The 16,300-nt window shown below is 35.1% G+C and overlaps 1 protein-coding gene across 1 annotated transcript in view; it reads left to right on the top strand.

Annotated features, from left to right (window-relative positions):
• The window catches only part of LOC110017968, a gene marked incomplete at its 3' end in the record, with an annotated part of 29,134 nt that extends 19,856 nt beyond the window's left edge, over positions 1-9,278 (top strand). Inside the window, 3 exon segments of the mRNA XM_020715157.1 lie at positions 6,842-6,930; positions 8,998-9,059; positions 9,182-9,278. Of these exon segments, the coding sequence (XP_020570816.1) occupies positions 6,842-6,930; positions 8,998-9,059; positions 9,182-9,278 (248 nt within the window).
• Positions 9,279-16,300: the final 7,022 nt, after the last annotated feature.

Raw genomic sequence — 16,300 nt, 5'->3', positions numbered from 1 at the left:
TTAAAAAACGTTAGAAAAAAACCAAGAAGGCTTAGCCTCCAAATCGGGATTTTAAGGTTAAAAAAAAAAAAAAAAAAAAAAAAAAAAAAAAATTTCAGGGGCATGGCCTCCAAACCTTAAATAGGGGGACACCTCCCGTACCTCACGACAAACTCAGCTTCAAGTATGAACAACGTAAATTAGAGCTCTGAGCAAACAATTGATCAACACAATGATGCTTCACATAATAACATCTAGTTGATTAATTAGGTATTTATTTAACTAATTATGTTTTTTTCCTTAGCAATCAAGCCCCATTATGGTTAGTTAAACCAATCTAGGGTTAAGTAATAGCAATTGAGGGGAAATCATTATCATATCTATAATACTCCTAAGGTATAAATTTTCTAAACTCTAGAACTATATTCTAATCTATATTTTAATTTTTTTGTCTAATAGATTAAATATATTTAAATCTAGTGCACAAATATCTCTTAATCATATCCTTGATAATTATCATTTTGAAGTTTATTGATTTTATATATCCAGTACCTTGTATAACAATCAAGATATATCATTTGAATATAACATAATGCTTTCATTTTGAGTGCCAAAGTGCACACTGCAACCTCCAACATCACACATGTTGACCTAGTTGTTTTCCTTGGCTCTCCTTTATATTTTTCACTCGAGTATATGATCGATGAACTGGCTTGTGCTTGCCCTTCTTAGAAGTGTGATATCGAGTTAAGTTAGAGTGAGGTGTTACCCTCAACTTAAGTTAAATATTTTAATTTTGACTAAATTCTAAATTAATCAATTTCAAATAAATAGAACTTATTCAAACCAAGTAGGATAATCTGGACATATATTTGTGTTTAATACATATTTATAAAGTTATATGTAATATCTATGTGCTATCATGCTCATGCACAAATAGATTTATGTACATATATTTTCTTAGATAATGAGAAAATTAATTTTTTGAATGATCTTTTTTTTAATCACAAAATTATATAAAGTTTAAAGTGAATGATTTTGATTTGTCGGATTGATCTTTTTTTCTTCCGCGAATAGGGATAAAAGCGATCGGTGCAGTAATGAGGGATCAATCTTCTTTTCTTTCGCGAATTATGGCAGACGAGATCGTGAATCGCAACAGACGGGCGTTGGGAAGGAAACTGCGGGATCACGACAGTCTCGATAGGATAGCGTCTCACAGAGTTCTGTCAGGAAGGGCTTCTACAACTTCATGCGGGAGCAAGAAGCGGAGCAGGGCTTCGTATAGTGGCCTTTCGTACGTAACAGTCCCGCTGTTGCCTTATCGTGAAAAACAACTTGGAACTGCGACTCGGGAGTGAGGAAGTCAATGGAGCAGGGCCTTTGTTTCTGGAGTTACACTTGATGACATGGAGGTGAAGGATCGAAGCGGCTACGGTTTGGCATGCGGGATGAAGGGGTTGTGGCTCTGTGTGGACTAAGGCAAAGTGGATCGCACGAACTTGTATGAAGGAAGTCGTGTGTGATCAGTGGGTTCTAAACTTAATATTTGTGATTGAGAATGTCAGGAGACGAAGATAGTGCATGAGGTATGAGATTGTAACTTCTAGGTAAGATGAATCCAGGAGTTTTGAAGATTTAGTCGGTCTCATATAGAGAGCTAGCATCTGGACGAGAGATACTACCTCAGCACATGCTCTGACGCAGGTAATGTTAGATCTCCCTCATGTGGATCTGAAGCTTGATGGATCGACCATGTATCTGAGTTGGTCACGTTATATTGAGCCTGCTATAGTAGGGAAGAGACTAGAAGAATACCTGACGGGAGTCGAATCAAAGAGTGACATTGCTAAGAGGGATGAGTAGAGAACTGCACGTCTTGCTTTACACTTGGTTTCTCAATCGATGGCCCCTTCGATTGCCTCATCAGTGAATGACATTAGAAATGTGAGCGACATTTTGGCAAAGCTGAAGAAGATCTATGCTGGAGCTGAGAACCATATGAGGGTGTTTTAGATTAAGCGTGAGATAGAGACAGTGGTTTAGAGTGATAGATCAGTTGGGAGTACTCCATAGATCTGGAGCGGCTATGACAAGATCTTGATCACTTCTCTTCTGTGTCTAGCTGTAGTGATCTGGGGTGCATGAACATGAAGATCTTTGCATAAATGAGGATTATACAATTTCTAACTCTTATGAACAGGTTTTGATCAAAAATTGTTTCTCTTAGCCTAGAAAATGATTTCTTCATTGGATAAGACCATCACAGCGATGATAAAGGAGGAGTCGCATAATGCTACACTCGAGTGGATTTCCAGGCATGCAATTAGCTTTAGCCGCCTCGAGTGAAGGTATGACAGGTGCTTAGGGGGAAGCCCGCAGGTGCTACAATGGCGGAGAAGTGGGACACCTTAGTAAGGCTTGTCTAAAGCCTCCCAAAAAGAGAGAGAATGGTGGATGTGGAATGTCTAGAGGTCGTGGTCGTCACATTGGGGCCAAAGAGGTCGAAGAGGGGGCTATCAGACAAATTTGATTGTAGCAGAAAATGAGGGAAAGATAGGGGTGATCTTTTTCGATTAGAACACGAGTTGTTGGAGATATTGAAGCGGAAGTAGAAAGCAACTGGTGATGAGACTGAGTATACATTTGTCTTATTGTCATCAAAGGGGAACGCCGCTACTTATGGTCACCCAGCTAAAGGTACTTATCATACACATGCTCTTGCCTCTATATCCACTATAAGATCACCAGGCTAGATAGTGTATTTTGGTGCATCTCGACTTGCAATGCATAACGTTAGTGAGTTCTATTCCTATACTCATCTAATAAGGGGCATCCAGATAACAAATGCTACAAAACAACTTGTGGTTGATAGGGTACAATGGGATGTACTAATTCTATAACTGTCCAATGTTTTGCACGCTCCTTCTCTTCCAGTGAACTTTTTATCTATAGTGTTGTTATTCTCTAACTAAAAAATATTATTTTCTTTAATATTCCTAAGATGATCTTTCAAGAGAAGTGGATTGGCCGGAGACTCGGGACTAGGACGTGACATAGTGGACTGTGATGTTTGGATAGAAAGGGGATAGACTCAACACTGACATTCTTGGTAAAACGTGCTGGAGTAGAAGAATCTGAGAGGAGTGTGGAGGATGTGCTGCTATTTCATTACAATCACATGAGACACTCTTCATTTAGTCTTTTGAGTCGTTTATATTCGTTTTTGTATGATAAGACAAATAAACAAAAAACTTGTGTGTGATTTATGTGAGTTGGGTAAGCATACCAGAAACTTTTATGTAAGCTCTGGTAATAGGAGCTCTTGTGTTTTTGATTTGGTGTATTCAGATATATGGGGACCTTGTTCTATAACTTCGATGAATGACATATATATTTTGTGACTTTCATAGATTGTTTTTCTCGTGTTATCTGATTATATATGACGAGCAACAAAAGTGACGTGATCGCTTGCATTAAGGATTTTTACAGGGCGATTCAGATGACACGGGGCAGTTTTAAAAAATATTTTGGTCTGATAATGAATCAAAATATACCAACAAGACGTTTGGGGAGTACATGTCTGCCTAGGGGATACTACATCAAACCACTTATCCATACACATCAACACTACATGAAATATCAGAAAGGAATAACAAATACCTTCTAGAGGCAGTTTGAAACATGATCTCGATGAATATCCCAAAAACTCCCATAGGGACTAGCAGTTTTGATAGTCGCACAATTGATCAACAAAATGCCTTCAAGTGTTTGGGTGACAATCTTCTTGTGAGTTGTTGTGAGGAGATAATCACGTAATTCTCCTATTGAAGTTGTTTTGTTGTGTACGTTTTGTGAAGAACAATAGACCATCAATAGGAAAGATGTATCCCAAAGCTGTGAAGTATGCTTTTGTGGGTTATTATGCTACTTAGAAGGGTTATGTTTGCTGGAGCACAATAGAGAAGAGATAATTTGTGAGTATGGATGTGATTTTTAGAGAATTCAAACCGTACTATTCCTTAAAATGGAGGTATGAGGCTAAAGGGGAAGAGTAGTGATGGTGAGAGATTGATACATGTGGGAACAAGGCATTGTCCCATTGTGTGGGAATGATCAAATGAGTAAGAGCCAATCCTTGAGGAAGATGAGTCCGACGGCGGTGCTATTCAAGCCTAAGGTGAGCTGAGGGTGTATACAAGAGGAGGATGCAAAATGATAGAACAGTGTCTGCCGTGCCACTCGCGCCAACAAGTCCCGTGTCCCAGTCTATCTCGACTTTTGAGGACTTACACTATCCACCTGAGAATCTAATTACGCAAGTGATATGATTCCTCTCCCCTCTTCTCACACTCCCATGAATTTAAGGAGGGCCTTTTGTAGCAATGCAGTCCTGATCGTTATTCTCCTGATTGTTTAGGTTTCTCTAATGAAATTGTTCAATTTGTCTCATAATCTAATATATCACCTGTATAGGGAGCATTCATTGCATCTTTGGATAGCCTCTATACCCAAGTGTGACAGATAGTTAAGGAGGATTCAAAGTGAAAGACTGCTATGTTGGAAGAGCTTGGTGCTCTCGATAAGAACAAGCTGTGAGAGTTGTTGCTGCTAGTAGGAAAAATGGAAGTCAGGTGCAAATGATGCTTCCCATTAAACAAACCCAGATGAAAAGATTGATCGCTACAAAAAATGATTGGTGGCGAAAGGGTATAGTCAGACGTATGCATCGGCTATAATGAGACATTTGAAACAGTAACAAAGACGAGCATAGTCAAGAGAAACATCTCTCTGGCTGTGAATAGTGAATGAATATTACACCAACTAGATGTAAAGAATGTATTTCTTCACGGGGATCTGCTAGAGGTGTACATGAGATGTCGTCAAACTTTGACACAAACCAAATAGTGGGCAAGATATGTAGACTGAGGAAGTCACTTTACGGCTTGTAAAATTCTCCTCGAGCTTGGTTTGACAGGTTCAAGGGAGCAATGTTAGGTATGGGCTATCCACAAACCAATGCCGACCATATATTGTTCTTTCGATGACATGGTGCTCATATTACTATTCTTGTTGTGTATGTTGATGATATGATTTTCATTGGTAATGATAAGGAAGAGATTGCTCAGATGAATGCAAGTATGGGTAAAGAGTTTGAGGTGATGGACTTGGGTTAGCTTAAATATTTTCTTGAAATTGAGGTGGCTCATAGAACAGAAGGGATTGTTCTATCTCAGAGGAAGTTTGTGCTAGACTTGCTTATAGAGACAAATATGTTGGGATGAAAGCCTGCAGTTACATCAATTGATCAAAGCCTGCAATTACACCAATTGATCAGATGGGAATGTTGAGCATAGAGTTAAGAGAGACAGTTAATCATGAGAGGTACCAGAGATTGATAGGTCGTCTCAACTCTCTCAATCACACTCGTTCTGACATATTATTTACAGTAGCTTAGTGAGTCGCTGCATGCATGATCCGAGGAAGGGTCACATGAATGTAGTGTATCAGATTCTGAGGTATCTGAAGTGTGCACTGGGGATGGTGTTGATCTTCAGAAAAAGTGGGCATTCAGGCATTGAAAACTACTGTGACTCTGATTGGGCTAGATATGCTGATGATAGGAGGTCCACATTAGGATACTACATGTTCGTGGGGGCAATTTGGTCTCTTGGAAGAGCAAGATGCAATCGGTAGTTGCGAGATTGACTATAGTGGAAAAATACAGGGCCATTGCCTTAACAGTTGCCGAGTTGTTATGGATGAGAACTCTATTGGTAAAAATCAAGGTGGACCAAGTAGCTCAAATGAAGCTGTGGTGCGACAAGTCAACAATCAGTATTGCGAACAACCCGGTGTAGCACGACAGAACCAGGCATGTTGAGATTGATAAGTTATTCATCAATGAGAAGCTGAATAGTGGACCACTGAGACAAGTCATGTAGTTACTAGAGAGCAAGTGGTTGACTGCCTCACCAAGGGTCTGTCCAGGTTGTGTAACAAGATGGGAGTATTGATAATTTTTTGTTCACCTTGACGAGTGTTGACAATTTTATATAGTTTAGGGTCTTATATTTGTAAATATGAAATGTAGAAAAAGTTATGGGTTTTATTTATGAAGAAAGTTGTAAGGCTATATAAGCTCAATTCTTCCATGAATAGATTAAGTTTTTTAACAAACTCATTTCAATTATCACGTTATTAGGTTGTAGATCAGTATCAATAGTTTTGATGTTGCGTTTGATGATACTAACATTTAAAGCTGATTGTGAATAACATTAGTATTATATGTAGAGGTGGTAACATACAAATGTCATAACCTTCAAATGTAAGATGATATTGATTCTCTTTAACATCAGTGATACTAATGACTTGCATATTTCAAAATTCTTTTGAGATTGTTTGACCATCAAATTTTTTTTTTATTGGGTGGTGCTTATTGCATGAGAAGGTATGTGTAAATACTTTCAAATCTGTAATTTTGAAGTTGTATATATCAAATAATGGCATTGTCTTAAGTTTGAATGCTATATATAATAGTTATAAAAATACAAATAAGAAGAGAATTTTCGTTCTCCTTCTAGGAGAAGAAAAGCCAGTAATGTTTTTATACTTGTTTATAACTGAATAAATGTATGTGTGTGTGTCTATTTGGGCGATGGCACATATACATGTGTATATATATTATTATATCAACTTGATTTTTAGTTCATTTGAACTAGCTTCGACATATTATAGTTGAAGCAAATCAATTTTGAGTAAATTATAATTGACTAGTTCCCAAGGGAGTTTCAACTTTTTGAGATAATCATCCACCTTGTTTTTATGTCTTGAAGTAACATCAAACTGATATTTTTTGCAGCTCCTATCATCGATAATGCAGGTAGGCAACTCTTAGAAGAAAATGTACGAGTTTTGGGCCAAATTGCTTCTAATCTTGAAACAGTAAAGGTATACCGCTACATCTTTATTTGTTTAAATTCTCGTCTTATCTTTTATGTGACTAATGGTCGCATAAGAATAATTCCATTAGATAACATATTAAAGTCAATTGCTTTATGTCGTTGTTTTCGTTGGGAAAGCAATATCGTTTGCTTTTTCTACCGATGTTAAATGAGCATGATATGGAAAATCTTGTATTGGCATTATAATATAGGAAGATTTGCATACGTATCACACAATTCCTATGTATTTACATATCTAACAACTAAATTTCTTTTGTTACATACATGCCACATTCCATATGCATGGAAAGGTGTATTTCAGTTCGTAAAAGTTAAAATTATGGTATTTTTTATGTGATATTAATGATTTGGGTGGCATAAATGTAAAAATTAACGTTTAGGTGTTAGATATGTAAATATAAATGCCCCTATAATAATTAAGCTTCTGATTTGTATTAGCTATAAAATTTTAGCTGTTATTTTATTCATAAGTGGCAATAAGAAAGAAAGATATTTGTTAAAACTCTCTAAATTTTTATGTGCTTTTACATATTGTATTATTATGGTAAGCTGCCTCTTGTAGTTTTGCTTTATGTAGTTCTTCATGATTTCAAAACTTGGTGTACATTTTAATGATTCATGGATATAGTTAATGTTATTTCTTTTTATCTTGTTAGGCAATAATTTTTATCATAACCTTTTTTTTTAATAAATTTTGTGATTCGTGAATTTTGCAAATGATGTGGTCCTACCTGTTTTATGTGCAATGGTCAGGCATAAGTATTATATTTGAATTTTTTTTAACATTTCTTTTTTGTTAGGAAATATTTATAATTTTCTTTTTATAATTAGAAGAAGCCTTATTCCCTTCAGTTTATTTTTCATCAGCCTTATGAATCTTTCTGTCTCAGTTCATTCTTGGTAAAGGTGGCATTTGGTGCTTCATTTTAGTTAAGACTTTTTAATGCCTTCTAACTTTGTCAATATTGCAAGAAGACCAAGTGGTTTCTAGGTGTGATATGTTAAAGTATTTTGATCTAGTATACCCACAAAAAAAAAAAAAGTAAGAAATAAATGAAAATTCCATCTTTTTTCTAAAATTTAACCTAAGTGATTCTAATGAAGAAGTATCTTACTAGTCTTATTTGATAAGAGAATATTAGAATTTTTCATAAACTTCATAAATTTGTATTTAAACCTGTGCTACAAAAATCTATGTGGAAATAAGTATGGTAATGTTGAACAAGATGAGTGTAGTAGAAAGGATAATATTAAAAGGGATCATGGATGTGGTATAATTATAAAGGATAAAAGGAGAAATGATATATCAGAGAGAAATGTCAAAATAGTCTCTGGATTATTTATTGGGGGAAATTTTGGTCATAGGCTATCTAATATGTTCAATTTAAACCCTTAAATCTTCAAATCGGATCCAAAATAGTCCCTGAATTGTTCACATCCAATCCAACATAATCTAATAGAGGGATTATTTTGAATTATATTTGAGTCATGGGACGAAGTTAACATATTAAAAAATTTGGACTACAACAAATAATCCATAGACTATTTTGAACCTTTTTTTACATTATATAGTTGAGGAAATAGTTTTTATTGAAAGGCAAAAGATAAATCAATAAATATCATAGATAGAACTAAGAAATAAAACATGTAAAATAAATTAACTTGGCTTGAAATTACCCCAAATTTGCATTATGTGGTCCGAACCTTGGTAGCATTTAGTAGGAATGAAATCAGGGATTCATATTGTTGACTACAAATAGTGGGATTGAACTACTGATGAGGATGATGACTAATTTGATTGAACAATTGCCTTTTTATTTGCCTAAGAGTTGTGATTAATGACCCAACTTGTATTCTTTGGAATATAATACGCCTCAGTGTTTTGGAGCGTTATATTGAATACTTTCCTTTTGAATTTATTCATTTATTTATTTTTGCACTATTCTTTTGGATTTGGATCTATGGCATGACTTGATTGGGTCATGCCTATTTCTTGCCTTATATGTTACATCATTTTCGTTTATTTTGATGCCTCTTTTTCTTCCATATGCAGATCCAAGATAATGTAAATCTTTTTCTACGTACAAGAAACAATATTACAGCGATTCTAAGTAGGTAATGTATTTTTCTTGATTGAGGACTTGTAAGTCTAGTTTGTTTTATCTTTTTCATTTATTTTGTCTATTGCTCTCTATTCTTGAATATATTTCCTGAAGTGTGCTTATTCTTGCAAATAGCATGAGTGGAATGCCAGGAATAATGAGTCAAATGCCACCATTGCCAGTGACCATAAATGAGGATCTTGTTACAAGTATTCTTCCAAGTCCAAGCCAAGTAAGGAACCATGCACTTACATCCTTATTATCTTGATTCTTACCAGATATCAATTATTTAAGTTTATGCCTATATTTATATCTGTGGTACACTATAAAGAATAAAAATGTTCTTTTTATATATATATGTTGCATTGTTTTTTTTTTAAATTTGTATAGGCGCATAAATTTTATTTTCAGAGTTAAGAGCACAAAACCACTTCCTTAAACAAGCCAGTAACTAGCTGCAAATTCATTTAGTATTGATGTATATCTTCCATGACACCAACGATTTTCCATTTATTTTTAGTAACTATAATATGATTTAGAAATTTGATTTCTCAATTACTCGTATGTTCATAATAAAATTTTGAGCAAGAACCAAAAGAAGAGAGGATGAATATAGATACAGGGCATATAAATTTATGCGATTTAGTAAGAACACCTAGATCCATTGTCACATATAAATTAAATAGTTTTATAAAACATTACACATGTGTATGGAGAAATTACACGTCTACAGAATTTGATGTATAAACCAATGCATTACTTTGCCTATGTCACTGATTGAGAAAAAATGCAGCTACTACTGTGAAGATGAAGCTAGATGTGGAGAACAATTTTTTTTTTCTGCTCTATTCAATTCTTTCTTCTCTGCTGTAGGAGTTCAAGTGAAAGCTTCTGTTTTCTATGGCATAATGTTTCTTCTTTTGATGACTCTCTTTCTTCTTGAGGAAGTAGAATATCTCCTTCATATAAGAACCTAAAAAAACTCCACACTAATCTCTTTTTTGATAGTCTGTTTCTTCTCTTTCTCTTGATGCATTTTATTTGCTTTTGATTGTTGGGCTGACCCCTTTTTTAAAATCTCTATTTGTAATAATAATATGGTTTGGAGATTATTAATTCTAAAAATTTTAAAGCTCTATTAATAGAACATCTTATAACATCGTTCAAATTTTTAATTCTAAAAACCTTCTCTTCCATTTGGAGACAAAATTTTAGAAGTACCTACATAATAGCCGTATTTGTGAACATTCCTTTGTTTGACACCTATTTTTCATCAATCATGAAGGATGACTTTGGCTTTTAAAAGCCTGTACTTATTTGCCGGTTCCACCTTTGTGAGCACAGTAATAGAATTTTCTGCTCCTTTGATTATATATATACCTGAGTTATATGTGCTTTGTCTAAACATAGAATATGCTGTTCTTTGTCGAGTGAATAACACTTCTACCATCACGAAAAATCTGTGTAGTTCTTCCAAAAATCCTTTCAGCTGGATCATGTTCTTGATCGCTATGATGGAAGCTATATTTTAACTTAATTAGTAGGAAATACAATTAAATTTTGCAGTTATAGCTCCTAATTAATTGCAATGCCACCCATAATATAAGTTTGTCTTACGGTTGTCCTTATATCTGAGTCCCACCTAGATTCAATTCAACATAGCCATGTAAGTCAATCCTTTCAAGCTTTTGATAATAATTAAAAGTACATTTATGATAGCACAATATCTACTTGACAGTGTCTAGAGCTATTTTTTTAGATTTGAGATGCGTATGGTGATTATTCTCACTGCTTATGTAATATGTGCTTTGATATATATCTTTGGATGCAGGAGTAATCTAATAGTTGACACATAGGTGACATTGGCATGTGCCCCTTTTTATCTTTAGCTTTTCACATCCTTTCTTTAGTCAATCTAGCTTGTCTAGTGAGTGGTTATATTTACAGTCTTTGCCTTTGCCATATTAATTTTCTTTTGCACTTTTTTCAATATATTTTGACTATGAAAAACAGTTGTCCTTATAGCATTGTTCCTATTTATCCTCATTGTTGAGAAACTCCGTTGGCATTCTTCTCTTTAATTTGTTGATCCTTTTAATATTAAACCTTGCAATTAATATGCGACAACATACAATAAATATAATAATGTACTCTTTTCTGATATTTCTATATTGTAATAGTGTTTTATATTTCATATGCATAATTCAATCTTATCCATTAATCTATCTTTTATTATCTGTACCATTGATGAGATGTTTGTTTCAAGCCATAATTGCTTTTATTTAGCTTGCATATAAGGTTTTCTTTCTTCAAGTGTTCAATATTGATTTTGTGATGTACCATGTAGATGCTTTCCTTCATGTCACCATGAACTAAGGCTATCTTAACATTTTTTTTGTTGAAGATATAGATTTTTTTGCTATAATGTTCAATACTAGGCGACTAATTATTAGTTTAACTACAAGAGAGAATATTTCCGTGAAGTCTACATTTTTTGTTGGAGCCCTTTATTACAGAGCCTAAACTTATGGCTTGTTGGCTCTTATCTATAATTCTTTCACTTTTTATATTCATTTATTTTTGTAACACCCATTTTCTTTTAGGAAACTTGGTTATTATCTAAATGTCATTCTTAAGAAGGTATTTTATTCTATTATTATTATTTTATTATTTTTGGAAACTCGACAAAATTCTTTACCTATATAATTTTTCTGTAGCACTCGGGCCCTTATGCATCTTTCAACAACATGAAATAATGAGAAGTAAGGTGATGGTTAGTCAAGTTGTGTGTTCTTTGTGGCCATCTAACCCGGGTCACGTGTTTGTTGGGCTCAGGCTACTCTTTAAGTTTTCTACAGTATTGTCTTTGTTTTGGCCTGAACGGATCCTCCAATTCAATATGTTAAGGAGTGACTTTCTTTGCTAAAAGTGTTTGGTTAGCTCTTGCATAATATAGAATAATTAACTATAACATTTCTACTTTTGAAAATTCTTTTATATTCATTATCCCAAAATTTTGTTGAGGAACTTATTTTCGTGTATCAAATGATTTCTTAGATATTGAGCAAGCTTATCTATGATGATCTGATCAATATAAACATATTATAGGCAATTGAATTTTTTCAAATACGATAAACATGCATCCTTGCGTGTCTAATCCTCTTCAAGAAGCTCCAAGTTGATTGTAATTAATGGTCCTTGATTGAACATACATGTTGTCATATTTACTACATAATCTAGAAGGCCTTGGGAAGACTTCCATGAAATTTCATGTTGCTTGCACATTTATTAAGAGTTATATTTATCCTCCTAGCTACTCCATTTTGCTGCAGAGTTCCTGATACTATTCTCTCAATATTAGTCTCGTGAAATGCATAATCATTTTTTAATTATGTTGAATCATATTTTTTTTTATAGTTTATCGTAGACACTTAGTGATGTTAGTTTTATTCTCCACACTGCTTTTGTACTTCATAAAAGTTGAGATCACATCAATTTTATTTTGATAAAATAAACCTCATCTTCATGGTGTTCTCATCTATGAAGGTCTTGCAATACAATGACTAGGTTTGTGTGCACAAACTTTAGTATTTTGGCATTTATTTCTCTCCCAACCATTGAAAACCTCTCCGCCTTTGTTTGCCTAAAATATATCTTAACAGAAGGTGCTTTCAACATTTTGTAAACTTGAAAATTTACCTCTAGTATGGAGTTTTTTTAGGCCTTTCGTTGGCCTTTGAAACCTTGTTCATGTTTCTTCTTACTGTATTCGTTCATTATATGGTTAAGTTCACTACTGTTCCAGCTTCCAATCCAGTGTTCTAAATACCTGCTATTGTCGATGTTCCAGCTTCCAATCCAGTGTTCTAAATACCTGCTTCTGCTATGATTTGATTGTCGAATATTTTCAAAAGATTAGATCTTTCTCTTTGTTATTGCCCTTATTTTGAGACTGCTCCTGCTGCCAACATTTAAATCAAAAGATAATGTATCATTAGGATGAAATCTCTTATAACATTGAACATCACATAGGGATGGTCCATATGAGCTACTGACGTCTATTACAAATTCATCCCAGATCTAAAGCAGTTATAAGAACAAGCTTAAGGCATTGGATTTTGTCATAAAGCTTGATGTCACGGAGCAAATACCTTTCTGATTGAGTCGAACTCATTGATGTGATTGATTATTGGAACTCCTGACATCTTTACATAAAAAATAAATTGGCCTTTGTAGATTGCGTTTAACATTTTTATACATATCGGAGAGCATCTTAATGACCCTCGTTATAATGTTCTCGTTGAGCATATTAAAGGTAACACTCCTATTGAGGGATAGACGAAAAACACCTAGAGCTTATTTCCATCAACTCTACTCATCTTAATCGATTAACTGTGGCTTTACTCATTTAATGGTTGGAGTTATATGTGCTATATATAATCCTTTATTTGTATATTTTAGAACCCAAAGTTATAGTCAGAAAAAATTTCATATTTGATCTTCATGTGCATTTTTTTTACCAAGGTTTTATTTATTAGTTGTGAAAAAATAATTAAATTTCAAGTAGGAAGTAACAAAGATGAGAGAACAAACTCAATAATGATCACAAATAGAAGACATGTCTACATGTTTTAAGTAATTCATTTCTATATACGATCATATGAAGATTGAATAGTTTGCTGAGCTTTAAAATGGGTATAGAGAGTGATAATACTTCATCACATAGTTAAAGATAAAGACAAATATAAGACAAATATACCATTTTATCTGTTAAGAATTTTATATGGTTTAGTGTCCTATTTGTATATAGGAAATATAGAATATGTCAAAGCTTTTATTTGTATAGAAAGTTGTAAGGCTATATTTAAGCCAAATTATTTCATTAATTAAAGTGATTTTTCTTAGAGCAAAAACATTTCAATTTAGTATCAGATTTAGAGCTCTAACATACCACTTCCTGCACCGCCTCCTGCTCGATCTGTGGGACTTCTTCGGCGCGCCTCCCTAGCTGCGATCAGTAGGTTTAGCAGCGTCATCCTCGAAATCTTGATGCAGCGACGATGAATGAGCCGAGTTCATGAAGCAGCCGTGACGAGTACGATTGGATCGGAGTTGTCTTGGCAAAGCAATTGCGATCTCTAACAACGACATCTTTATGGCGAAACAATCACGATCAGAGTTAATAGAGTAGGCGTTTCGACGGGAGCCACTACCTCAACACATGCTCCAACGCAGGTGAAGCTAGATCTCCAATTGTGGATCTGAAGCTCGTTGGACTAGACACATATTTGAGTTGGTTGTGTCGATTCGAGACCGCTCTGGTAGGGAAGAGACTGGAAGAATACTTAGCGAGGGTTGAGCCAAAGAGTGACAGTGGTGAGAGAGATGAGTGAAGGAGCATACATGCATTGCTTTACACCTGGCTACTCAACTCGATGGTTTCATCGATCGCCTCATCAGTGGATGGTATTTGAAAGATAAGCGACATTTGGGGGAAGCTAAATAAGATCTTTGTTGGAGTTGAGAACCATGTAAGGGTGTTCCAGATTCAGCGTGAGATAGAGGCAATGGTTCAGGGTGATAGATCGATGCAGGAGTATTCTATAGACTTGGAGATACTGCAACTAGATCTTAATTACTTTTTACCTATGTCGAGCTGTGGTGATCTGGGGTGCAAGAAGGAATGATCTTTGCACAAATGAGGAGTGCATATAGGATATTAGGATATAGTATACCATGCAGTAGTGAATTTATTGAAGTCTGATAATAGGATATATTATACCAACAAGGTGTTTGGGGAGTGCATATCCGCCCACGAGATACATCATTAAATTATATGTCCATACACACGACACAAAATGAAGTAGCAGAGAGAAATAACAAACACCTAGAGGTATCATGTAGCATGATGGTCTCGATGAATGTCCTAATGCACATGTGGGGGCAAATAGTTTTGACAGCCACAATTGATCTATAGAATTCCTTCAGAAGTGTTGGAGTGACAATCTCCTTGTGAGTTGTTGAAAGGAGATAATGACGGGACCCTCTCATTAATGGTATTTGGTTGTGTAAGATTTGTGAAGGACAATAGCCATCAATCTAGAAGTTGGATTCCAGAGTTGTGAAATGGGTTTTTGTGGATTTTTATGCTACTGAGAAGGGTTATGTTTGTTGGAACTTAATAAAGAAGAGACTGTTTGTGAGCTTATATGTGATATCAATCTAGAAGTTGGATTCCAGAGTTGTGAAATGAGTTTTTGTGGATTTTTATGCTACTCAGAAGGGTTATGTTTGTTGAAACTTAATAAAGAAAAGACTGTTTGTGAGCTTATATGTGATTTTTAGAGAGTTCGAACCGTACTATTCCTTGGAGTTGACCTCACTCTTTGGTGACGCATCAGATAATAGATGTATGAGGCGAGAGGGGGAGAGTAGTGAAGGTGAGAGATTGGTGCATGTGGGAACGATGCTCTATTCCATTATGTGGGAATGATCAAATGAGGAAGAGTCGATCCCTGAGGAAAATGAGTCTGATGATGATAAAATTCAAGCTTAAGGAAAGTTGAGGGTGTATACAAGGAGACAAAAAGAGGGAATAGTGTATGTCGTGCCACTCGTGCCAACAAGTCCTGTGTCCCAGACTACCTCAACTCCTAATGCACCTGCGCCATCCACCTCGAAATCTGATTACAAAGATGATATTATTCCTCTCCCTTCTTCTCCCACTCTCATGACTTTAAGGAGAACCTCTCGTAGAAATGTAGGTCATTCTCCTGATTTTTTTGGTTTCTCACATGACTTTGCTCAGTTTGTCTCATACTCTAACATTCATCTGTATGCAGAACATTCATTGCTTCTTTGGATATTGTTTCCATATATAAGTGTTGGCAGGTAGTTAAGGAGGGTCCAAAATGGAAGATTGATATGTTGGAGGAACTTAGTGTTCTCGATAAGAACAAAACGTGGGAGATCAGGTTGCTACAAACGGAAAAAAAGGCAGTTGCTCAGTTTGTCTCATACTCTAACATTCATCTGTATGCAGAACATTCATTGCTTCTTTGGATATTGTTTCCATATATAAGTGTTGGCAGGTAGTTAAGGAGGGTCCAAAATGGAAGATTGATATGTTGGAGGAACTTAGTGTTCTCGATAAGAACAAAACGTGGGAGATCACGTTGCTACAAACGGAAAAAAAGGCAGTCGGAAAAGGAAAGATTGTAATGAGTCTTCACAGTGAAGTGGATCCTAGAAGGA

The sequence above is a fragment of the Phalaenopsis equestris genome, unplaced genomic scaffold, assembly GCF_001263595.1.
Source record: "Phalaenopsis equestris unplaced genomic scaffold, ASM126359v1 Scaffold000002, whole genome shotgun sequence".
Lineage (NCBI taxonomy): Eukaryota > Viridiplantae > Streptophyta > Magnoliopsida > Asparagales > Orchidaceae > Phalaenopsis > Phalaenopsis equestris.
Note: the sequence above shows the minus strand (reverse complement) of the source record. Positions and strands in the feature narration are given on the sequence as shown.